Raw genomic sequence first — 25,129 nt, 5'->3', positions numbered from 1 at the left:
GAGGAGGGCTCCACCTGTTACTCCCGGCACTTCGAGTCAGTCATATGCTCAGGCTGTCTCTCACCCGGCCCCTGCTTATCGGATCCCCAAGGTGTCCAAGACGCAGGCAGCCCTTCCAGTCCCTAAAAGCGCTGGCAACCCATGGGCTAGGAAGCAGTCTCCCCATGCTCGGCAAGCCGCTCCACCACCTCAACCCGCTACCGCGACGGTGAGGAAGAAGAAGCGGCAGGCCTGACCGCTTCTCCCCAGGCGGAGGGCCGATCCAGCCTGCCCCCCCAACGGGTCGCCCTGCCCTTCTCCAGCTCAGTTCCAGAGCGGGTTCTGCGGGACGTTTCCCGCATAGAGTGCAGCACTTGGGCCGGTGTTCATGTTCGAGTGCCCAACAAACACAGACAGCATTCTCAGTGTTGCACAAGCACTTCTGTCTTGCACTCTGTAATAAAACAGTCCAAAGCGCATCCAGACAGAGAGCCGAGGGCGCTGTTGACTATGACAAAAAAAAAAAAAATGCAGAAAAAAGATGCGTTAAGACACACAACTATCTTCTCTGCTATAACACACCCTCTGGTGTCGACCCACACCGTGGTCTGCCCACGGTGCTGGATGCTCTTTCTGGTCCACCTTTTGAACCACTGGATCAGGTGGAATTAAAGGTGGTATCTCTTAAGACAGCGCTGCTCCTGGCCTTGGCCTCGGCTAAGCGCGTCGGTGAGGTTCATGCCCTGTCTGTGCATGAGGCTTGTACCCATTTTTCACCAGGGGGCGAGAGGGTCAGTATGCAGCCTAACCCAGCCTTTATCCCAAAGGTGGTTCGGTCTCTCTCCCCAATAGAGCTGGTTGCTTTTTATCCACCGCCTTACTCCTCTGAGGAGCATCGGCGTCTGCATACGCTGTGTCCGGTCCGTGCACTAAGGACCTATCTGGACAGGACTCAGGGTGTTAGGCAGAGTGACCAGTTGTTTGTGTCCTGGGCTAAGCCATGTGTGGGCAAGCCAGTCTCAAAACAGCGGCTTTCCCACTGGATTGTGGAGGCTATTGCTCTGGCTTACACGACCAAAGGTCTTCCGCCTCCTGCTGGTCTGCGTGCGCACTCCACTAGGGGCCTTGCTGCTTCCTGGGCTCTCTTTAAGGGGGTTTCAGCCCAGGAAATTTGTGCAGCTGCAAGTTGGGCTTCCAACCCTGGCACATTCAGTTCTTGGGGTAGGGTTTTCACGGGGTACAACCCACTCTTCGTGAGGCCCCTCTGGGACAGTTGTCATTTTTACAGGCATGTCTGGCAATCCGGGAGTCAGTATTTCTCCCATAGTGAGACACGAAACGAATGCTATGAAAGAGAACTGGAGGTTATGGCTATAACCATGGTTCTCTGATTAGCATGAGTGAGTGTCTCACCAGACCACCCTCCTTGCTATGGAAGCGAGGAAGAGGTGAGCTTGTTTGAATGGCGGCTGAAGCTATGTCAGCCTATTATGTAGGAGGAGGGCGGTCCCTCCTGACATAGACGTCACTGATACCAGCCCCAAGGGCTGGTGTAATGTAATTAAAGCTTCTGTCGGGATCACGCAGGGGCGTTCTCCCATAGTGAGACACTCACTCATGCTAATCAGAGAACCATGGTTATAGCCATAACCTCCGGTTTAACTACAGCTCTTGACCCCAGTGCAGCACAACCTGCTCTTCAGTGTCCTGCATAACTTGAGTATTTGCATAGACTTCCTCTGAGGGTAATGCAAAAGTTTATTGATTTTTGTTACCTTCCCTGCTCTAACTTACGTCCTGGTATAGCACCACATTGGGCAGCACGTGACCTTTTGTCTATTGTCATAATCTCCCCTCATTGTCTAAATTCCATTCCCAGTGTTTTTTTATTGTCTCTTTTGTTTGTGTGTAACTGTCCAGATGTGTTTTCTCTGTCAAAATCATCACAAGATCACAATCCATCTGCAGTGAATATGTACTTGAGGAACCAACATTTAGACACAGGCTTGTTAAATTCTAAATTCAATTTTAATAAAACTAATACATTTTTTTTTAATCTGTCTTTGCATTGTCACCATGAAGAGGATGTGGGTGGTGTTGGTGACAACTATCTCTGCCTATTCTGTTGAGCTGGCATTCCCAGTTACAAAAACAGCTGAATGCTCTGAGGTATCTGCTCAGGCCATTGGATTGGCCAATAAAAACAAAGCCCAACTGACTGGGCTTTACAAGAAGACTGATGATTTCCTTTTTTTACAGCAAGCACATAAATTTGCAAATATCCCTCCTAAAGCTGTTTCATAGGAACTTTAAAAACAGTCTCAGTGCTGCTTCATGTTTTCTGTTCATATCTTACCCTTGAAGCAAACACATACTCTTCCACACATGAGTATTAATTAGCTGGGTTGTTGATGTGTCAGCCAGAGGTGCAACTCCATAGAGTATCCAAGGTTTAATCAATGGATCTGATCGATAGCTCATTTAACAGGTGTGGAAGCAACAGAAGGGTCCACTCAACCAGCGACTGAAACAGGCAGCTGTGTTATGTGAACATGCGCACATGACCTGAGAAAGAAACAGAGGGATAAAACATGCAAACTCTGCTCCCAGAGGCATCCGAGGGTGTGCTGTTAAGCTGGATACCCTCTTGGTTGCTTGAGATGCCTGCACTGCCGTGATTACTACTACTCCTTGATTTTTTCTGAACAGTGAATAAATGCTCTGGGAGCATCAGTGGGAATGTTACTGTTATGTTTGTTCCAACCTCCTGACTTCTGAGAAGTATTTGAGTATAGGAACCGTTTCTGTGCCTGCTGATTTGATGGCTGGTTCAGGGATGTGTTTATGTGGTCTAACTATGTCTATAGTTAATTTTAACCACAAGGTATCAGCTACTTTTGGACTAGGACCTAACCTACACATATTGTTGTAACCTTTCCTGTCACTCAAAAAAGAGAGACACATCTACTGTACTTACACACACACACACACCTCAAAACTCCACAGTAACCCCTCGCCTCATCTCCATGCTACTCTCTCCTCAACCCCAATGGGGAAGGGTTGAGGCCTTATCGTAGCAAAACACTCCATCCAAGCCCCCACTTAGTAACAGGCTTTACAGGCTAATCTTTAGCTCAGACAAGTGCCTGGGCAATAGACGAAGAGTGAAGGAGAGGGGGAAAGCGACAGTGAGAAGGAAGCAGAAGATGAGAATGAGAAATCCTCTTTTCCAACTGATTGGAGTTGAATTTTGTATCTTTCCTGTTGTATTCCTTGCCCACTGATATATATAGCCTGCCTCTCTTTCTCTCTCCCCTCTCTCTCTCACAGTACCTTGTGGTGGGAACATCACAGCAGACAATGGAACCGTATTCTCCCCAGGTTACCCAGAGGAGTATCCAAGCTCAGCCGACTGCTCCTGGCTGATTACTGTGGCTCCTGGTTTCGGCATCAAACTCAACTTTACCCTGCTTCAGGTTCATGGGCCGCATGACTTCATCACTCTCTGGTAAGAAATGAAAGTTTACAGGCATTACAGGTTTTTTGAAATGGCTTTTATGAAGTGTTTGTGTTGATGAAGATTCTCAGTCATCCAGGTCATCATACGTAGAGAAGTTATGTATGATGTATTGTCTGGACTTGTAGATTTTTTCTTGTTTCAAGAAAAACTCTACAAGTCCAGACGCCTTGCTTCAATCTTTTTTTCAACAGTATATTTGATTTTTTTTGTGTGCGTTTTTTTGCTTTCACTAGATTTTAAGAAACAGCAGCAAAAATGCATGGGAAATACATCACTAATGTTGGTCATGACTGAAAAAAATGAAATTATCCAAGTAATCCAGGAAGTTGGCTATGAGGGAAAAGGATTCACATTGTAAAATTATGGCTGTTGTGTGTGTGAGCGCCTCACTTCTTACTGTCTGTGTATGTTTTATGCCTGACTGAGTACCGAGGGGTAAAGCTTCCTTTCATCACCTCCATAATGCATGGCTGAACCTGCACTATGTGCCACCAGAGACAAGATTTTGCATGCACTACTGTTGCCAGTCCCAGTTGATCCCCTCTCTCTGAGACAGCCTCCAAAGGTCTCAGCTCTCAGTGAGACCGGAGATCTGACTGCCAGCCAACCTGGTAACTAACCTACCACATAAAAAGTCCACATGGTGTGTGCTGACATCTATGTTTTACAGCGTAGGGTACTTTTAGAAGATAGTGTGTTGATTTTTATGACATGGAGAGTTTAAGTCAACATATCTATAGTAAACCAAACTGTCTATTTTTTATCATATTGTTTCTCCTCTGTAAGCGGTCCCTACAGTGTTGATCTTTCCCAACAAGTTCCTGCAGAGCCAAGATGGGGACTATCATGTTCCCCAGTTCCCAGTTACCACCGCTGTGTATCCATCCACTGAACTACTGAGCCAAGGAAATGGGCCCCGTAATGGCGGCTTGGCTACAGTGCTGTCAGGCAGCAGTCCCCAGCCAGCCGTTTCCAGAGCTGCTTGTAATCTCCCATGCCCAGTCTGACAGCCAAAGACAGATGGTTTTTAAGCTGAATGGTTGTGGCAGGAATCTGGGAGCTGGCTTAATCGGCCATGCCCACACCAGGGGAGTGCCAAGGCTGGGCCACAGCTTCCAGAGACACTCCCGTTGGATGGCTGTTAGCAGGAGCAGCACAGTCCAGACCTGTCATTCCATGCTTATATGTAATTTTTACCTTATTTTACCATAATCACCCAGAACAGGCCAGTGTAATTGCTTTGAAATAATGAAATGAGAGCAGCTTGATTATACTTATGGTGCTGGAAGCTGCTTGACAATAATCTGGTGTGTGGTTTAGTCTGGCTTGCTTAAGAAAGCCTCATGGTGCTTTATAGTGGGAGAACAACTCAACTGCTTTGCCGAGGTTGTTGTCTCAGGTGTATTGTTGTTTTTGAAGCAGTTGACCTGTTTACCCCTTTAGGGACGGTCCACAGGAGACAGCCAAGAAGCTTGGTGTGTTCACTGAGGGAGAACCCAATGAGTCACCCAGTAGCACGTCCAATCAGGTGCTGATTCGGTTCCGTAGTAATACAGAGAAGGGAGGACTGTTCCGTATCAACTACCAAGGTATGAAAATTATCTGAGCTGATATTTATTTCTACCAGATAATGCTCATTTATTGTGTTTAATGTCTTTGATGCTTTCACTAAAGCTTACAGGCTGCAGTACTGCCTGCCTCCCCCCATCATTCCCAATGCAGAGATCCTGATGGCAAGCAAAGAATTTAAAATTGGTAGGTGGAAATGCTGTCACAAAAAAAGTCATGCAAATAGACACACAAACACTGCTATCTAACCACTGCTGTCTTTTTGGGGTCCTATCATTACTTGTATTTGCATTTGATGTGTTAATCCCACTGTCAATCCCAACTTTGACAGTTTACATTGCCCCCAGCCCACTGACTACACATCCAATAAGTCACTGCTACTGTATACAGACACAGCATAAACTACATCAGGCATGGAGTTTAAAGTCACCAGTACAAATTAATGATTATGACAAACTAATCAGAAAGCCTGTGGGATTTGAAGCAGGTGCTCTCATTCCCAAGACAATGGAGATTAATTCTCCTTATCTGTTTATTTGCATACCTCCTTGACTTGCTATTATCCAGAGACACAAAGGCAGCGACACTGACATAGTGTTTCATCTATAGGATACCCAGAGGGGATTTATTAGGTGGTTTTTCCTCACTCTTAACTTTTTCTTTCTCAGACACACAATGGAGTATAATCACCGTAGTATTATATTGGGACCCCCGCTAGTGTATGTGTATTTTGTAGGCTGATATAGCACTTTTCACACTAGGCGAACAACTTTTAACACAAACTGATATCTGATAACCTGCATAATTGCACTTTTATTACAGTAAAAGTATATATGATTTCAGTTAGCACAGCCACCTTTAAGTACATCTCTGCCTCTTCCATCTAATTGTTTAGGTGATATAGTGCGCTACCGATGCCTCCCAGGATTCCAGTTGAGTGGGAATAGCATCCTAACCTGCAGATTAGGGACACACTTGGAATTTGAGGGGCCTCCACCTTCATGTGATGGTAAGTGTACAACTTCTTACATATACTCTCACAAAGTTAAACATGTGACAAGGTAAACTTCTGCCATCTGCATCCATTTCCCTGGTTACCATGATATCAGGTTCCAGTCTTTTTATACAACTGTGCACAAAGGGGGCACATATACAATAGTTTATGCTTATCGTAGCATTGTATGCACAAACCTAGGGTTTTGGTCTTAAGCCACTTGCTTGGCCTGGTTTTGCAAATGCAGCATGATATACAATTACAACAATGCAAAGTAAACCTCTACCTTTTATTTATCATCTCCAAGCACTGAAAATATAATATTAGCAATAGTAGCTTTTTTCACACCCCCTTGAATGTCAGATTGTTTATCATTAACATGTCTCCTGGGATGAATCAATTCATATACCCTAATGATAGACAAATCAGGTTTCAGATATAAATCATCACCACAGAGGTGGGTCCTGTGAGATTATTTTCAGCAGTTATCATTGTGCTCTAATCATAGACTCATACACTAGTTTAGGTTTTGCCTCTTTGTGGTTCCCACGGGTTCCCACGGGTCCCCACTCTGCCTGTAGTCACATAGCAACTGCCACATATCAGTTTGTTACCACTTTCCATCTCGTAGGCTGATTCTTAGCTCCCAGGAGGCTGAGGGTAGCTGCTGTGGCACTGTCTCCATGCTGAGATATTGTCATCCCTGTAGATTAAATAAGTGCGCTGTTTCCCCGCACATACTGCATCATCATAATACTGCATATTGTGTGCAACACTGTTCCTCTGGGCGAAAGACTGGGTGCAAATAGGGGTCCCTCTGTTTCTTTCTGCTTCCCAATATTATATATTTTTATTATTAATATTTATATATATATATATATATATATATATATATATATTCTGTTGCTCTCTTTTAAAAAATGTTGTGTCCCATTTACACTATTTTGTGTGCCTCTTGTTTGTGTTGGACGAGGGAGTGTTGGCAAAGTTTGATAAATGCAACTAATTTAAACTACTAAATGGAAGAAATATGCAAATGCTCTCAGCATGAGCTAAAAAAAGGAGAGCGATAAAAAAAGAATTACACAGAAGAAGGAGGGCAATGAAAGGGGAAGAGGGGCTATGTATAGGCTAATAATGAAGACATAGAACAAAGTAGCTAGGACACCCAGTGAGAGGCATATAAGTGAAAGTGTCATCCCTTCTCTTTTCACCTCGTGCCATGCAGACATTTGGCCCTACACATGTGAAAAAGCAATATACGATTTCTGTCTAAAATTAATTTTATAGCAACTTTCCTGATTTCCAACTGTAAAACTGCACTTGTGTGCCTTAATCATTTGTTCTCCTTATGCTGAAACCACATATACTGTTGGCAGCCCTGGAATATTTGTCTTTCCTGCCTCTTGCTCCAGCCTTCCTGTCACTTTGTCTGCACAGTCACATGGTGAATAAGAGGCCAGAGATGAGGGGATGAGCAAGAGGGAGTTAAATCAGAGAGAGAAAAAAGTTGCAAATGGCTGGTACTGTGCGTTACGATTGGACGGGGAGAGAAGAGGGTCAAAGATAAACTTACAGGAAGAGAGCAGTTTGAGATAACTCTGAATAAGCAGGATTCTTGTGGAAGTAGCCAAAATTGGGGCAAGAGTCGAAATTGCTAAATGAGCAGAAGGGTAGAGAGTAAGCGAGACGAGGACTAGAGTTTAAAAGCTAGGAGAGAAAGAGAGAGACTTAGTTGGAGGGCAGCTGAGAGACGAAGTGCACAACTCATTGAAATGCAGGGGACATGCTGGCTGCAGCTGCACCTATCAAATCACCACTTCTAGCTCTGACAAGCACAAACCTCCCTGCACATCTAGCAACCCCCCCACCCCCACCCCCACCCCCCAGTGCATATACGGAAACACACTCAATCGCACACTTGTACATACAGTATACATAGCCTCACAGGTCGTGCTTGTGTCTGGGTTGCACTTAGGTGGATGTTGTATTTCTGCGGCAGTCTTTCCTGAGAGTGCACTGGAGCCTTAGCCGGCTTCAACAGTGTTTTTTTCGCCCCTCAGCATCCTCTCTCTTATCCTCTGCATTCCCTCCTCCCTCACTCTCCCCCGCCTCCCTCCCTGGAATCTGACTTTCTGTTCTTACGTAACACATGTACCCTTTGTTCCCCATTCGCTCTCTCTCTCTCCCTCTGTCTTGTCATTGTCTGAGGCTGGCTCAGAACACACTTCTGTGTATTGTCACACTCGAACACACAGGTGTCTATCAATACCTAGATCTGTGTCTCTCCGTTTCCGCCTCTTAAAACTGGTAGGCAGGTGGAGAAATAAAAGAACAACACCAGCTAGATCTAAACACACACACACACACTGTCTCACTTTTCATTCGTTTCTAGTCCCACAAATGATTCTTCTGCTTCCCTGAATTTCTTGGCATTGGAGCAAGTAGTTGCTTTGCTCCATTTGATTTGCCTTGTATTTGATTATATTGGGTTGTATTGGACCCACAGCCCTTAACTACATTTGCTGTCTGCTGTCTGAGACCACAGGGAGTTTGAGCATCACACACACAAAACAGCAACAGCAGCATCAGTGTTGCTTGAATTCATTAATGGAAACACAATGAGCTCTGATGATCCAAAATCCCTTTGTTTATCCCCCAGACAGATATCTGGGTAAAACCTGTATAATCACCCATCCCATTAGTTTCCCTGCTAGTCACAGTGACTCTTTTCATTCCTGTCCCTTCTCCTCCTTCGCCTCTTTGCCCCTTTGCCTCCCTTTATTTTTATTAATCTATTCTATAGATTATATTTTTTTTTGCGCCTGCTAGTTTTAGTCTCACAGGATGGATTACAGCTGCTCCTTTTTCACATCTTCATTGTCATCCCTGCCTTTCCAGAGTTGTTAGGTCCTGATCCACAATAATGCTCCGGTTGTGGCCCATCCCCTTCAATCAGCTCGTTATCGCTCCTCGGCTTATGCTAATTAAATACCAACATGAGTAAAGGCATCCCAACAGCACTGCAGCTAATATATGCCTGCTATATTGTGAACTGATGTATGTGTGCATCCACACTTGCACTCTGCAACACACAAATACATTCGGATGCAGATGTGTGTGCATCTGTGCTTGTCTGCAGAAAAATTCGACTGCATTTTTCATTAGAAAGCTTTTGCATACCATGAACAATTTATACACAAACAGAAGGGATGTTTTGCAGATTGCCATTCCTCCTACCCGCTTATTCCAATCCTTATCTCATTAAAAAGAGATTTCATTTTGAGCCCTATCTGCATTGATCTCACCTTGTGTGTTGAAGCTGCCTTTTTCCAGTTGTCAGATTTGTCCCCTAATACCATTTTGTTTTCAGGCTGAGTGACGCTTCATTTCAAAGTGGATTAGTTTAATAAGTAGCAGCGTTTAGATAAGAACCTGCACCCATCTCTTTCCGTCAGCTCTAAGACAAGCTGAAAGCAGTTTTGAGGACACATTTGGAGCTTTCTGAAAGGTCACTAACAATACACAACTCATCCTCAGAGAATTGATCGTTTAATGAACTTCACTCTTAGATTTTATGTGCAACTTTCAGGTGCAATCATTTCCCACTCCCATTGAAGGATTTAAACCTTTTATCTCACATCCTCAGAGCATGCAGGGTAAAATGACCCAGCCCAAGCATGAGCACACTGCTGAGGTACAGAAGTGCACACCGATGACTCTAACCTCTCCCCACAGCTGAAAATACTTTTTCCAAAAGGTTTTGTTTATGTTATAAATGTTTGCAGGTATGATTGACAGCTTACTTGATATTATCCTGACATAATAACCGCCACATAGATCACATGCCAATTGCAGTAAAACATCTCAGTAGGATTATTTGCAGTTTAACCGAAGCTGAGTGCCAGTGTCTGTGAATTTAATAATCTGTTCCCCTGTGAACCCAGTGAGAGAGGAGGGAGAGGAAGCCAAAGCATGCATAATTGTGTATTGACACAAAAACATGGGCTCAACCACGTACATAAAATAAGTTTCTACACATTTTGCCACAAAGGAGGCGCTGCTTGAATGTGATTCAGAGCATTCATTATTTCTCTACTGTAATAAAGGGCCTGCAAGTGCCAAGTGCTGTTTTAGCCTCAAGCAGAACAGGCTTGGTTATTCAAAATGTGTCAAACAGCATTTAAACATCTGCAGTTTCTTCCACATTTGTTTGTCAAATAATAACAAAATGTATGCACAAAGAGCACCTGGTCATGTGCGCACTGAAGTTGTCTTTTTTTATCACATTTAAAGCATTGTATGTGTGGCTTTGTCTTTCTTCTCTGTTAGTATGTAGTTAATGTAGTTTGAAAGATATGTGATTAATGCAAAACCCCTAACAAGCTGTTGGGTGATGTTCCAACAATGTTAAAACTGTACTGATATGCCTGCCAAAATGGGCCCTCAGGAGTCTGCAATGTAATAGCCATAATGTTCTGTCGAAATCCCAGGAAGCCATAATATGCAGAAGAAAACTGTTATTTTTTTGGCCCTGTCATTTATAGTAATATTTAAGCCACAACACAACAATCACAAACAAACAAAAAAAAGATTTTTTTTTATTTTTTTTCCTGTGAAAAGTGATATTTCGCAATCTACTGCCTCCTCAGACAGACAGCAAAACAATAGGAACTTATCAAACAACAACTATGTAGCATCGTGTTGCCGTAACAGCATGTTGCTTTCTTTCATGTTGCAGCCTGTTTCGCGGACTCCACTGTACATGCAGACAGCTCTGGCAGATTAAGAGGTTGGCTTCACAGCGTTGCTGTTAAAACTGGAGTGCTATGTGCTGTCTGATAATACAGACCAGAACCACTAGAAAATGTCAAAGGATGTCATGGAGATGTCCCGCAAGAATACAAATGACAGGGGGGAAGGAGATGAGTGGATGGATGTGGTCCGCCCAGACGTGCCATGGCAAGGGGGCTTTAAGGCAGATGTGAGCGTTAGCTGCCAAGTTAGCATCTGTCATACCGTGACAAAGAGCAAAGAGGAGGGAATATGCAGATGCCAGGGCACTAATGCTTTATAATATATATGCTGTTCTCTGGACTAGCATGGACAGCTTTATTTTCAGGTGGCTGTTTCAGGACCAGAATGACAATAAGCTGTTACTTTTAGTCACATTGGACTGCCGTCCAGCAACAGTATGGATCTAACCATTCCAATTTGTCCTTCAAGCTAAAGGAAATTCTTTAACTGCACACATATGCAGTTATGAAACAACAACAGTACATAAACGGATCATTATTTTTATTTTCTCTTTTCTCTTTCTCTTATCAGTGACTTGTCCCATGAATGAGGTACTGACGGCTTCCACAGGTGTCATCATGAGCCAGTCACCAGGCAGCGGGTTCCCACATTTTGAGTCTTGCTCTTGGGTGGTCAAAGTAGAACCCGGCTATAATATCACCTTCACCATTGAACACTTCCAGACCAGCCGTCAGTTTGATGAGCTTGAAATCTTTGATGGTGAGTCCCAGTATCTGTTAGAAACTTATATTTGATAAATTATAAATGTAAGTAAGTGTGTGTGGAGCTAAACCAGAACAAGTACAGCACAGCTTCAGTTTTTTTTGTATTTGAGAAGTCAAGCCCAAAAATACACAAATAGGTTTTTTCTTATACCAAACTGTTAGCAAACACAGTGCAACAATTACAAAGTCAGCCATGATGTTAGAAAAACTTATTCGAATTTATTCTAAACGTATTCCTCACTACACTAGATGTGCACTTTCAGGTTCCCTTAAAAACACCTTCAAACAGCTGCAGTTGATGTAGAATGCTGATGCTCGTGTATAGTATTTTGAAGCTTTTCTTCTTATTATTTGTCTTTGCAAAGCATTTTGAATTGCATTTAGCAGAAAGCTGCTCCTGTATACAAATTCACCTGACTGTCTTTACCACTAGCTACATACCTGAGCAGGGTGATTGTTGTTACTACAATTTTGTGCGTATGAATTACAAATATTAATTTAGCCCGTATGCCTTACTGCCCACATACACATTTTATTCCCCCAACTGCTTTGTAGAGTCCATATCTGTGCAGAACCTCCTTCTACTCCAAGCCAAACTCGTTTTTACAAATATCCACAATTAAAGGCTCAAACGAACCAGACAGCTAAATTTACCGCCCTAACAAAGCGCTCAGCATCTACTAACAGAAGAATCACGCACAGCCTCCCTTTCATGGTGACAGAACATCTACATCTGCCTTGTACATTTGCATGTGATTAGAGGCACAGTCAGCAACTCTGCCAGACAGCCCTGAGAAAATGGTGGTCGAATACACTGGTGATGCTGATTAGTGCTTTTTATACTCTGCTGAGTGGAAGGGAATAGACGTTCAGTAACCTTGAGCCTGCCAAGCCAATTATGGACGTTTTTTTTGTTTTTTTTCCCCCTACATTTTGGAGATGCGCAAATTCTGTTTTCATTACCTAACAGAATGTTCAAAAAATACTCTGTGCAAGTTGAAGAACTTTAGAATTTATTGTTAAATGGATTGCCACAGTTACAGGTGCTTTTAGTGTACATAACAGTCATTTTTTTCTTCATATGATTTTCAACGTTTTGTCTGTGTCATCCAGGTCCATCCAGGCAGAGCCCCCTCCTGATTACTCTCAGTGGTAACTATTCCAGTCCGCTGAGCATCACCAGCTCCAATAACAAAGTCTACCTGCACTGGTCCTTTGATCACACTACCAGCCACAAAGGATTCCGCATACGCTACTCAGGTGAGTAAGCACCATGAAATTTCTAGCATCAAGCAAAAGGCTTCTTTATAAATGTGATCTCGAGTGGTTAATTTACTTTGCCAACAACATTAAGGCCGCCAGCAGCAGCTGAAACAGTAAGAAATATGACCCATCACAGTGACCACCTCGTGGGGGCAGCATGCATTGGTAACACTTCAAGCTGTGCAGCAAGGCCTGGGAATCAGTGAATGCTGTTTCATGTGTGGCTTATTATTCTCCTGTTTTGTCCAGCTCCCGTAAAGGATCTGTTGGTATACGACACCTGCATAACTCGCCGTGAATTATGACTGTGTACATATTTAAAAGGCTCCCTCCTTTCTGTATCAACACCACTCAGCCAGATTGACTAATCGTCTCTTTCCTCCTCTCAGTGGAGCCTCCTGTCTCCCACACCGGATGTTCTGTCATTTTTCAACCCTGTTTTTTTTTTAAATCCTCTTTTCTTGGCAGTGATGGATTTTGCCATAGCAGGTTAAGTGACAGACGGACTAAGTGATGCCTGAGAACCCACAAGTTGCCATGGTCAATATGGAGTTGCCTTCTGTGGTACCTCGGTGGGCAGGAAGAAACAGATGGTGCAGGCACATTCAGTGTATTCAGCTATGTTCCTCATCAATCCATCTTTAGTCTCTGAGGGCAGGCCCATTACCAACTTGCAGACATCTCCTCCTGCAAGTTTCCTGTACACTCCACGTGTAGCTTCTCTACTGTCTTAATTTAGAGAAGTCCATCTTCTGTATCGATTTGGCCGACTCACAGTCAGCTTTACATTACCTTTCTAAGCTTGTATCACTGTATTTAAGCACTCCCTCCCTCTTCCTCCTCTTCCTGTCTATTATCTATTCCAGCCCAGTCACCTGCCTATGTAGATTTGTCTCATTCTGAGCTGCAGGGCTGATTGCAGAGAGACAATCTGTAGACTATATAACAGGTGAAAGAAGAGATGGGGCAATGAACATAGAGAGGCAAATGAGTTAGACACAGTTAGGAGTGAAGGATTGATCTCAAGGCTGGCCCAGAAACTGCCTGTCAGAGTGACTGACAGGAGATGGCCTTGCTGAGAAACATGTACGGAAGCTCTGTCTGTGTGTTGATTTTGTGTTGTGTTTTGGTTCTTGTCATAAAAGAGGACATCAATAAGAATTCTTCATTTGATTGATTTGATGGAGTATTTAAACTTTAAGGTTAAACGCTACTTTTGAATTAACAAAGCCTGCAATACATCATATCCAAAGAAATGGAACTGGAATCTTTTCTTCAGTAAACCTCTTTGTCACAAAGAAAGCTCACTTGAAAAGTCCCTGGCTCATTGAAACACGTTTAGTGAGGTAGCACCTCATAAATACTGAACACTTTCTAACTGTTGACATGCCTTTAAGATTTTATATTGTGAGGGATTTTTATCTGATTGTCTGCTCAGTGCTAAAAATCACCACTAACTTGAAAGAGAGGCCATTTTCAGTGCCATGTGAAAAAAATTAGCATTTTTATAGAAATGTTCTCATAGTAATTCCCGTTCTACAATGAGCATCATTTTCTATGACATGTTATTACATCACATGGTTTTTAAAATGTTTTCACATTCTGTGTTCTGTTAGTGTGAACTCCGGCAGATTCCAGCAGATGTGCAGCAATGCTACATTGTTGTGAGATCAGCAGTTAGGGCCAGTGGGTTTTTGTTCTTTTGAAACTGTGGACCTGTTGGCTGCCGCCATTTGTGAAGAAAAATGGTTATTACAGGCTTCAATTTAACCACCAAACAGCAACAGATACTTGGTTCCTGTTATTATGTATCCATCACTTTTATGATGCTCCTCCGCAGCCGCTGACAAACTCCTGTTTTGCTTTGCAGAATATTAGTTTCCTTATAATCAGTTTTCCTTGTCTAAAGTCTGTGGTTTTTGCCTTAAAGAGATTGCTTGTATTAATATATCCTCTTCTACCTCACCAGGCATAAAGATGCAAAAGAGATCTGTGGCTCTGTGCATTAATCGTTCACCTTCTCAACAGTGACCTGCATCATCTTTCATCATGATTGTTTTTTTATGCTTGTTGCATTCAGTATGCATATTCATATCTTGTCTTTTTTTGTTTTATAGCTGCCTACTGCAGTCCTCCCAACAACCCTGTAAATGGTACCGTGCACAGTCTGACAGGCACAAAGTTAGGCAGCACTTTGCGTTTCAACTGTGACCAGGGTTTTCGCCTTATCGGCCAGAGCAGCGCCACATGCACCCGGACTGTACAGGGAATCCACCAGTGGAATGCACCTGTACCACTTTGCCAGGGTGAGGGCCCAGTCATGGCAGCAAGTTTTTCTTTAATTATCATTACACAGTACATGTTTGTTTGGCAAATTACAGATGTTATCTTTAAAAAAGCTACAATTAAATGATTGAATAATTATTCAAGAGATAGAAATAGAGTATTTTTATGTGTGTTTCCTGTTTGTTTCTGGTCTGGTGACACAACAGTTTAGTTAGATAACTGACATGTCTCCATGAGCCACCACGACCCACGTATCAGCCATTCAGCCCAAGCAAGCTAGCTTGAGCAAAATTAGAAAGCATTAAAGAATGTCATGACCGCACAGATATGCATGTCTGGGTTTTGTATCTCAATGTGAAATCTAAAAGCTCCACTTCCACAGTGTATTTTCTTACCAACCCTATTAAGAAAACCAGCTGAAGCAAAAACAGAGAGCAGCAGGGCAGCTATTTAGTGTCTGGTCGAATTTGCACCAGGTGTAATCTCCACATGAATTGCTTGTGTTCTCTCTAGACTTGATTGTTTGCTATTGTGCAGATGGTGGCCCAGGCTAATGTTTACTGCACATCAATGCAGGCTCTCGCAGTGTATTTGTACAGGAAGCCTGTTGTGAGCTTGGCACTCTGCATACAGAGATTCTAATTAAAATATACTTGCATACCTGTGCATCCATTCTTTCAAGTAACCTGTTTGTGTTATGGTTATTTGCATTTTACCGACCTGCTGCATCATTCTTTCTTTACCAGTCATGTCCTGTGGAATGCCAGTGCCTCCTGTTAATGGCAGCATTGTTGGCCAGGACTTCTCTCTCGGAGCCAGAGCCACCTATCAGTGTAATCCTGGATTTCGCCTCGCCGGGCCTGTCACCACCTCAGTGATCTGTCAGGAATCAGGAAGGTGGAGCCCCATAGAGGCTCCTCCCAGATGTGTCCGTGAGTATATATTTGCAAAAAAACGAACCGAAACAGCTGATTATCAAAGATTATTATTAATACCACTTTTACCTATTACCCTCCAGCGGTCACCTGTCCTGACATCGGCCACTCTGCTGTGGAACATGGAAGATGGAGACTAATTTATGGGACTCAAAATCAATATGATGCTATAATGATGCTCATATGTGACCCAGGATATTACTACAGGGGTCAAAGGGTCATTCGCTGCCAAGCCAACGGCACATGGAACTACCCAGATCCTCGCCCAGTCTGTGACAGTAAGTGTTAATATTTTTTTCTCACTGTAGCGTGATCTAAGTGCCTCTGTTACTCTGAAGCATAGGAGAAAAAGTCATTTTCCAGTTTGACATTTTCAGGCACAGTGCATATTACAAAACAAAATAAATGAAAGCCAAACCAAAGAAATGTGTATTTTTCATCATATATTGACAATAAGATTTAAATTGTTTTCTTATTTTAGTCATCTCCTGCGGGGACCTTGGGACTCCACCAAATGGCAACAAGATTGGAACACTGACTGTGTATGGAGCTACAGCCATTTTCTCCTGCAACACAGGCTATACCTTGGTAGGCTCTCGAGTCCGTGAGTGTATGTCCAATGGGCTCTGGAGTGGAACACAGGTCCAGTGTTTAGGTGAGTTCTTCAGCACCTAATGCACTCTAATTGAAAAGTTACTTAAAACACTTGTGGGACAAGGACTTTTCTCTCATCCATAGCTGGCCATTGTGGCATCCCAGAGCCAATAGTGAACGGCCAGATCATTGGGGAGAATTATAACTATCGAGGCAGCGTGGTGTACCAATGTAACCCAGGATTTCGTCTCATTGGAGTGTCAGTGCGCATCTGTGAGCAGGATCACCGCTGGTCCGGACGCACTCCTGTCTGTGTTCGTAAGTGCCCACTCAGAACACTTCTTCTACCTTTTTTTTGTTTAATAGTGTTACTGCAGTGATTTGTAATGAGTGAAGACATATGTTGTCTAGGGATGCACCGATCAGGCTAGTTAGGGCCAATACTGACTTCCAGTTTAATTTAATTACACTTGGGCCCTCTGGTCCTGATCGCCAATTACTGAAAAAGAGCATATTTTTCTTTTTTTTAATCATTTGAAGATGAGATCATTATTCTATCATAATGCATGGTATTCCCTAAGATTGCCCTATAAGAGGCCAGTGATTAAAAGAGAGACTTGCAGCCATTTCCACTGTAGTGGGGCTTTAGAGTTTGGGTTATTACTGAGGATAGCCATTATAGCTTTTGAAACCTGAAAGGTCAAAATAATGCAGTTGATGTTATTTCAGATGTTGACACAGTAATGTATTTGCAATTTATGTAACTGCTCTACAAACGTTAAAAATGACTTTTTTTCGTCTCACTTTTGTCTTTGTCTCTCAGCCATCACATGCGGTCACCCTGGCAACCCAACCAACGGCATGACCCAAGGAACCCAGTACAACTTGAACGACGTTGTGCGCTTTATCTGCAATACCGGCTTTGTTCTGCAGGGGGCTGTAAAATCTACGTGTCAGGCCAATGGGCAGTGGAACAATGCCTTACCTAGGTGTAAAAGTAAGTGCAGTGTTTGCACAGTGTTGAATAAAGTGTGTGTAGCAACAGTCAACCTTTTGTTTCTGCATATCGTGCTGTTTGAACTTTTTGCCTAGTACAAAGAGAACAAAGAGGACGCTTACCCTTTCCTATATAGGTGTAATTCTCTTCTTGTATTCTCACCCATTTCTCTGGGTAGGTATTAAATTACCGACTGTATTGTGCAAGGTCATATCTTCTGTGACCACTGATGACCCCAATCACAAAGGGTGGAGACAAAGCACTGAGGCACCTGTGGGTAAAAAGAGTTGAAGCGACACATATTAGGCGAAAAATGAAATGAAAAACCAAAGAGAAGCTGATATTATTTAATTATCACACACTCAGCCACATCGTCCGTGGAGGTTCCATATAATATTTACATGTGATGTTATTTCCTCTTAGCCGAGCTACCTCTGTTACAACCTAAGGCTCACCTGTCTGTCAGGGAAACAAACTCAGCTAATAACCATGTAGAGACGGCCAAAAACAATCACAGGATCCTTGAGCCTTTGTGAAAGACAGCAGCCTTTAGAGACCTGCATCCTGGCTTTTGCTCAGAATAAGAAGTACTCTGCTCTGCTTTGAATGAGCCAGGCAAGGACTTTTAATTTGGCAGTGTTTTTGCGAAAGGCAATGCATCTCAGCACTCACGTCTGTCTCCAAGTCCCTGCTAACTGAAGGCCTTGTGACAGGCACAGAAAAGAGGGCTGCTTGCAAGGTCGGGTCCTGAATGTGACAACACAGTGACAGAACCAGTGACTGATTGACTTATGAGTTTGTTTTAAATGAGGAGAAAAAGGATTTGGCCTTTTTTTAGACATTTCTGATGGGATAGGAAGGTTACATGTCTCACAGGAAGCCTTCTTCGGTTCTCAAAAAAAGAGAAGTACATTTGGCTGCTGCATGCATAAGCAGGCGAGGTTCTCTCCCAGACATACGCCTTAAATCTCTCCGCTCCAGTAGTGACATCATATTAGCATTGGCCTTGTTTCGTTGCAGATGCTGAGATGCATTTTATGTGACTGTGTGTGTGCGCGCTTCTCTGTATAATATGTGTGTGGGTACGTGTGGGCGTCTGTTTTGATGACCATTATCCACATCCTGTTGAGACATAAGTAGCTTAGAGGTCTTTTTGTCAATCAGATTTATCACCTTAATTACCGCAATTCAGACATATTTAGTGAAATGCGCTCTCCTGTCTTCCATGTACATCCTCTCTGAGTGGAAAAGCGTGCTGGTATGTCAGCCGCTTTATCCATCTCACCTTAGTCTTAACTAAAAATACGCATCAGCTTTTCCTTTAGAGGGGCAGAAGGCACGAAAGGAGGTAAGGGTGGGGTGGGAGTCTGTCAGACAGAGCTAATGATTAGTCCAGATTTTCACTTTAAGTTTAGGCTCCATCAATATTGCAAAGAGTATGTGCACCAAAGGTACGGCTGGTCTTCTATCCCTCTAATCACCAATTTAAGTCACAGCAACACCACCTTCTTTGGATGACTTGTGTGTTGATTTGTCTTTCTGCAATAAAAGGCAAAAAAACACCTTCTGACACACCACTTACAGGCCCGCTACTTGGCAGGAGGCCAGGAGGAGGAGAGGGTGACCAGGGTCTCCATTTTTAAGTCGAACAGAGATGAATTACCTCGGCCCCTCTTTCCCTCTTACTTCTTTTATTCTTTTTTTCCCCTTTTATCCTCATGCTTCCTTTCTTTGCCAACTGGGCCACACACACACAAATTTACAGGAGGTCAGTCATTTTTGATGACTGCTGGATCGCTTTTGAGCCTGTGTTGCCCGAGAACATTTGTTCAAAACTGAATTCCAAGCTTGGAAGGTCTCTCACTGAGGCAGCTTCACTGCTTCAAGTGTGCATTGTAGTGTTATTATGTGGTAAGTTGTAAATGATGGCACCACAGGTCAGCGCACTGCTGGAAGGAATACATTATAATAGGTATTCGGGGGTGATTTAGCTTCTCTGACCAGCTTGGGAGCATGGAAATAAGCAAGCTTTTAGGCACATTAGCATACAATTGGGGCATAATGGCAGTGTGGGCACTTCCAGACAGTGTTTTAGAAGCCATTATAGCATTCTTATTATAGTACACATTTAATGTTTTTAGCAGCATAGACTACACAGCAACAATGTTCTGACTTTGTTGAGGCACTTCTCTAGTTTGTGCCTTGTATTGGGAGACAAACAAGATGGATTGGTGTTGGTAGCAGTCCTCAGCTGACACTGTTATGAATTCTAATATATTCTCTGCCATCAGGGCCTCTTCCTTGACTCTGTACCACACACACACCCCTCACTGCCCCTCACTCCTCACTCATTCCTCATTCTCCTCTTCCCTAACTCTCTCCATCTGGTGCTAAACTGACATGGTGCCTCTTCTCCTGTGAGCTCTCCATCCATCACCATCTCTCCACCACGACGGCCAGCAGGAGGCTGCCTCTAATGAAGCAAATGTTTATTTCCGGAGTCTGCCTCCTACTTCATTTGGATTGGGCTGGATGGATGGATGCTACATGGGAAGAAGAAGTAAATGAGTAAAGTAGGCAGAGGCAGAGTTGCAGCAAGAAAGAAAAAAAAAACTCTGCTTGTGAAAAGGGCATTAATGTGTACAAAATGAAAAGAGAAATAAGTTCACTCTTATTGCTTTATAAGAAATACTAAATATTCATATATCATTTTCTCTGTGTGTTCCTTTTTCTAGTTGTGAACTGCACAGAACCAGGCCACGTTGAGAACAGCATAAGACAGGTGCTGTCCAGTGGGCCACATCGCTACAGCTTCCAGACCACAGTGACATACCGCTGCAACCCAGGCTACTACCTGCTGGGCACCAGCTCTATTTCCTGTCAGGGGGATGGCACCTGGGACCGCTCCCTGCCCAAATGCCTGTGTGAGTAGCCTCAGGGCTCGGTTGTAGGCAATGCTGCATGATTTCACACTGAAAGGTTATACTGTTGTGTTGCCTCCAGTACATCCATAGAAGTGAATACTGATTTCCTTAAAGCAGGAACGTGTTGTTGCCTTCTGTGTTAATTAGGATATATATTCTACATGTGATTGATTAGACACCATTTCTCTGCTCTGATTGGACAGTGGTGCTGTGTGACCGCCCCAGTGTGCCACCCTACGCCCAGATCTCAGGTGAGCGTCGAACAGTAGGATCTGTCATCCGCTACAGCTGCATCGGTCAGCGGTCCATCATCGGAAATACGACAAGAATGTGCCAGCTGGACGGCCAGTGGAGCGGGTCCCCACCACACTGCTCTGGTATGGAAAACTCCACCCAGACTGGCTGGTCACTCACACCAATCCCCACATAACACCAGGCCAACAAAAAAAGACTGGGTCTAGGCAGGCAATGGGTGAAGTACATGGACCCACAAAGGTGTTGCCTGTGTGCTCCTAGTGTAATAATGTAATAATTACATTATACATTAATTACATTGTTACACTGTTCCACTCGTTCATATAAGGGTCTATGTTTGCCATTCCGCCACTCATTTTATGTTCTGTTCATTGTATGTCTGTTATGTCATGTCTGTTATGCCATGTCAATTTAGCCTTACTTTAGTTTATTTACCTTAATTTTATCTTAGTTCTATCTTATTTCATGTTAATTATTATATGTTCTTATGTATGCACCAATCACTAAGGCAAATTCCTAGTAATGTTAATCCCCTTCACTTACATGGCAATAAACACGATTCTGATTCTCAAGCTTCAAGGGCAAAGGGGTGTCTTCCATAAAACTGCTTTAATCCGCTCGCATTAGACTGAGGAACATCAGTCCCCATGCCTCATCTGGGTTATGAAGCAGTAAAAAGTCACCGGCCCTCCTTTCTTCTAGCAGTGATTTGCGTCATAGCTCCAACCATAGTCGCGCATGCAAAATTCAAAATAGGCATCCATTCATGCAAAAATCCAGGAAGATGAGACAATGAATACACACATACAAAGACAGTGACAACCAAACAGATTTACACAAACACAAGCTTTGTGACAATAAAGTAGCTGTCAAGCAGTTTAATGTCATAATTCATGACATTCATATACAGTATATATCCCAGGGAGTACTGGGGTTCTCAAGAGGCAATAAACACAGCCATATATAAAGATTTGGTCGACTTTCCCAGTGATGCGCTGTTAAAGTGATGTTGACCAGCGCCTTGTAAAATAACTGGAGAGAGCAGCACACATCAATACTAAACAGTCTGTGGTTGTTTTCAATGCAGGACCTGGAATCATTGAAGCAAGGTGCAAAGTATACACCAGAGCAGTAAAATGAAAATGTCATATAGTTTTTTATTTTAAATATGGAGGGTGTGTAGGAAGCTGGTATGATGCCAGTTGTATACATCATTCAAAATCTGTGTTAAACCTATCACACTTACATGTATTCTTTGTATTTACAGGAGACTCTGCTGGCCTGTGTGGGGATCCAGGTGTTCCTGTGCACGGTATCCGGCTGGGAGATGAGTTTACAGTGAATAGCGTCGTCCGTTTTAGCTGTGAGCCTGGATACATGCTAAAGGGTTCACCAGAAAGAACTTGCCTGGCCAACGGGACCTGGATGGGCACACAACCTGAGTGTCATGGTAAACAAGATATTATGTATTTACACTGTATTTATTTTACATGGGGAGGTGGAAGGACAGGATGTTTTAGTTGCTGGGATTTGTGTTTTTTTGTGCTATGAGGGAGGCTCTCACAAATTATCAAACTTTAGGATGAGACATATATTGATCATCTCGTCATCTCTTCACCCTTGCTGAGATACTGTAGGGGTTAAAGGAGGTCTGCTTGAGATGTACATGTGTTTCTTGGATTAAACTATCATGTCCTGTGGTGGTTTCTGTGGGACTATGAAGTTCTAAAATCACTGCTCCTGGCTATCTGGTCTTTTTATGACCTATTCAGGAGGCATGCATTATCACACATTCAGTTTGTGATGTTATATTTTTTTACAGGTTGCTCCCTGAAGCTAAGAAGGGCAGAAATGCCAGGGTTTTCCCGAGGTGATAGTGAAATGAGGTTATTTGGTATAGTATCTACAGAACTATGGATGCTGTCAGTGTATGAGTCTTTTTAGCTTCCAGTTCTCACATAATGCCATGAGCTTTGGTTGAGAGGATCTAAGGGAAAATGCTACAAGTAGAATAGTTGTTCCATGTGACGTTGTTCAAGAGTTTTTATCACGGTTACTTCATTTGTACTGTTGGAATATTCTGGACATGTCCAGCTGCAGACCCTGGGGCAGAACCAGAAGTTGATGCTGATGATGCTGGGATTACATATCCCATCTGGTTTCGGAACATCTTGGGATTTCTTGAGGGAAAAATGGGGGAAAAATCATGCGTCAATACACTCGAACCTTATTTCAGAATAATTCTCTGTCATATGTCGCTCCATGCAGGGCTAAAGAAAAAACACAGCTGGACATATGAAATGCAATATATTTGATTTCATAGCTAGCTGATCTCAATAAAACCACAGCACAGTGATTAAACAAAAGAATGAAAAATGTTCCTCTTTTTATGGAATTTATCTCAGTTTGTTGTTACAGTTATAAAACTTGTTTCCCTTTTCTCTCCTTCTCTTGCACACTTGATACATGTTGTTGGTTGGGAAGTTTTGTCTGCAGTCATCTTATGTGTCATTCCCCCTGTCCATTTCTTACGCTCAGGGCAAACATGGCTCTTTTTCTTCAATAATCCCAGTATACAGTGTGTTATTTCCAAAAACATCATCCTGTCTCTTAGGTTGTTTTGATTTGTGCTCTTAACACCCCCCTCAATACACCCACACAACCCTGTCTCCTTACTTCCCCCTCCCTTTTCCCTTCCCTCGCTCTATGTAATTCCCTCTCTGGCATGTGTGGTATGCCCACTAGCCGAGGTCGCCCACCTGTTCTCAGTTGGCACAGACTTCAAGGGCCAGGCCACATCTGGTCATTATGGGAGGGCGATGCCCACGGGGTTCTAAGGGCCTGGGGCAAGCTGGAGACTGTAATGAACAGAACCATCGCTGGCGGCCCGACAGACACCAAGGGATTTTCTGAGCAAAGGATGTGTCCATCAAAGCACAGTTACTTATGGAGAAGAAAGCAAGGGGACCAGACGGGGGTGGTAGGATGTGTGGAAGAAGAACAGAGGGCAGGGATTACTGTAAAAAATCAATCTACATATTGTATAGATACATATGTTAGCAGGTAGATAGGTTAAAATGGGGAAATACATAAAAGTCTGTGAAATGAAAGGAACGTAAGAAGGAAAAGTAAACTTTCCTTGTATCACAGACCCACTCCACTTTTACTTCACTCTTATCAAATCTTATCACCTGCCCTCTCTCTCTTTTCTTTTTCAGTGATTTCCTGTGGAAATCCAGGAACTCCACGGAATGCCCAGATCCTTATCCATGATGGCCTAACTTTTTCCAGATCAATCACTTACACTTGCAGGGAGGGCTTCTACTCTACTGGACTGCTTACCCGACACTGCACTGTAAATGGGACTTGGACCGGCAACATGCCAGAGTGCTCAGGTAATTACCAGCTCTCAGAAAAAGAACAGACTAGTTGAGATCTCTTGTCTGCTTTAATGAAAGTTCCAGTTAAATATACTCTTTTTTTCCAGTTGTCTCCTTGCAAGCCTCATTTTTATGTAGACTGCAACAGTTTTCTACACTTAGCAGAAAAAAAGTGTATCTAGGCCTTGGTAGGGAAGGAAAATGCAGGGTAATATTTAAGACATTTAAGGTTATACAAGAAATGTACGAGAACATGGAATCATATTAATTGCTTGTAATGGCATCTGTTGTAGTAATGAATGGTTCATCCACTTAGTATGAAGAAAATTGGTTTGAGTCAAGGTCTATTTAAAGGGTGCAGGCCAGACTGACAGCCCTTTATCACCGTGTCTCACAAAAGACATGTAGCTGCTGTAAGGAGCCAAGAAACCTGAGCAAATAGAGGTCACTGAGAAAACCAGTTTCCTCTGAATGGAGAGGATAAAACCTCAAGCAGCACCATTATGGATTTCAGAACTCAGTAATCCATTGAAGTGAAAGGCTACATGTTGAAGCATTTGGGCAGAACACCTTGAGCAAGGGAGAGAAATGTGAAACGGAGCAATTCTGACTTAGTGATTCCTATTGATTTGGGAGAAAAAAAACTCCATGCTAAGCATTTACATGACAAATGCACCTATTAGGAGAGGCCATTGCTGTGTCTGTTTGCACTGGCATCATGCAAGTCAAAAGACAGCTTGACATCTGAAAATAAAGTTATTCAACAGGAGTTATTATCTCAGTGCATCTTGGCCCTCCAGGTATTGTTACAGGGTAAGTGGCCCTAAAAAGGCATTGTAGCACAATTTGCAGTAGCATGATCTTACCAGCCTGGTGGGACGTGTAAGTGCTTTCTTAGGCAGAGAGAGTCA

General features: G+C 43.1%; 1 protein-coding gene across 1 annotated transcript in view; it reads left to right on the top strand.

Moving 5' to 3' along the window:
• Nucleotides 1-25,129, top strand: part of csmd2 (CUB and Sushi multiple domains 2) — a 189,896-nt gene that overhangs the window by 154,160 nt on the left and 10,607 nt on the right. The window contains exons 44-59 of the mRNA XM_028432810.1: nt 3,310-3,487; nt 4,943-5,088; nt 5,174-5,254; nt 5,964-6,077; nt 11,391-11,579; nt 12,698-12,844; nt 14,965-15,153; nt 15,880-16,065; nt 16,152-16,346; nt 16,550-16,723; nt 16,807-16,980; nt 17,486-17,659; nt 20,395-20,583; nt 20,787-20,960; nt 22,106-22,288; nt 24,057-24,233. Coding sequence (XP_028288611.1) covers nt 3,310-3,487; nt 4,943-5,088; nt 5,174-5,254; nt 5,964-6,077; nt 11,391-11,579; nt 12,698-12,844; nt 14,965-15,153; nt 15,880-16,065; nt 16,152-16,346; nt 16,550-16,723; nt 16,807-16,980; nt 17,486-17,659; nt 20,395-20,583; nt 20,787-20,960; nt 22,106-22,288; nt 24,057-24,233 — 2,670 coding nt within the window. The remainder of the gene's footprint in view (nt 1-3,309; nt 3,488-4,942; nt 5,089-5,173; nt 5,255-5,963; nt 6,078-11,390; nt 11,580-12,697; nt 12,845-14,964; nt 15,154-15,879; nt 16,066-16,151; nt 16,347-16,549; nt 16,724-16,806; nt 16,981-17,485; nt 17,660-20,394; nt 20,584-20,786; nt 20,961-22,105; nt 22,289-24,056; nt 24,234-25,129) is intronic.

The sequence above is a fragment of the Parambassis ranga genome, chromosome 2 (assembly GCF_900634625.1).
Source record: "Parambassis ranga chromosome 2, fParRan2.1, whole genome shotgun sequence".
NCBI classification, from domain to species: domain Eukaryota; kingdom Metazoa; phylum Chordata; class Actinopteri; family Ambassidae; genus Parambassis; species Parambassis ranga.
The sequence above is the reverse complement of the archived record's forward strand: the minus strand, read 5'-3'. Positions and strand labels throughout refer to the sequence as shown.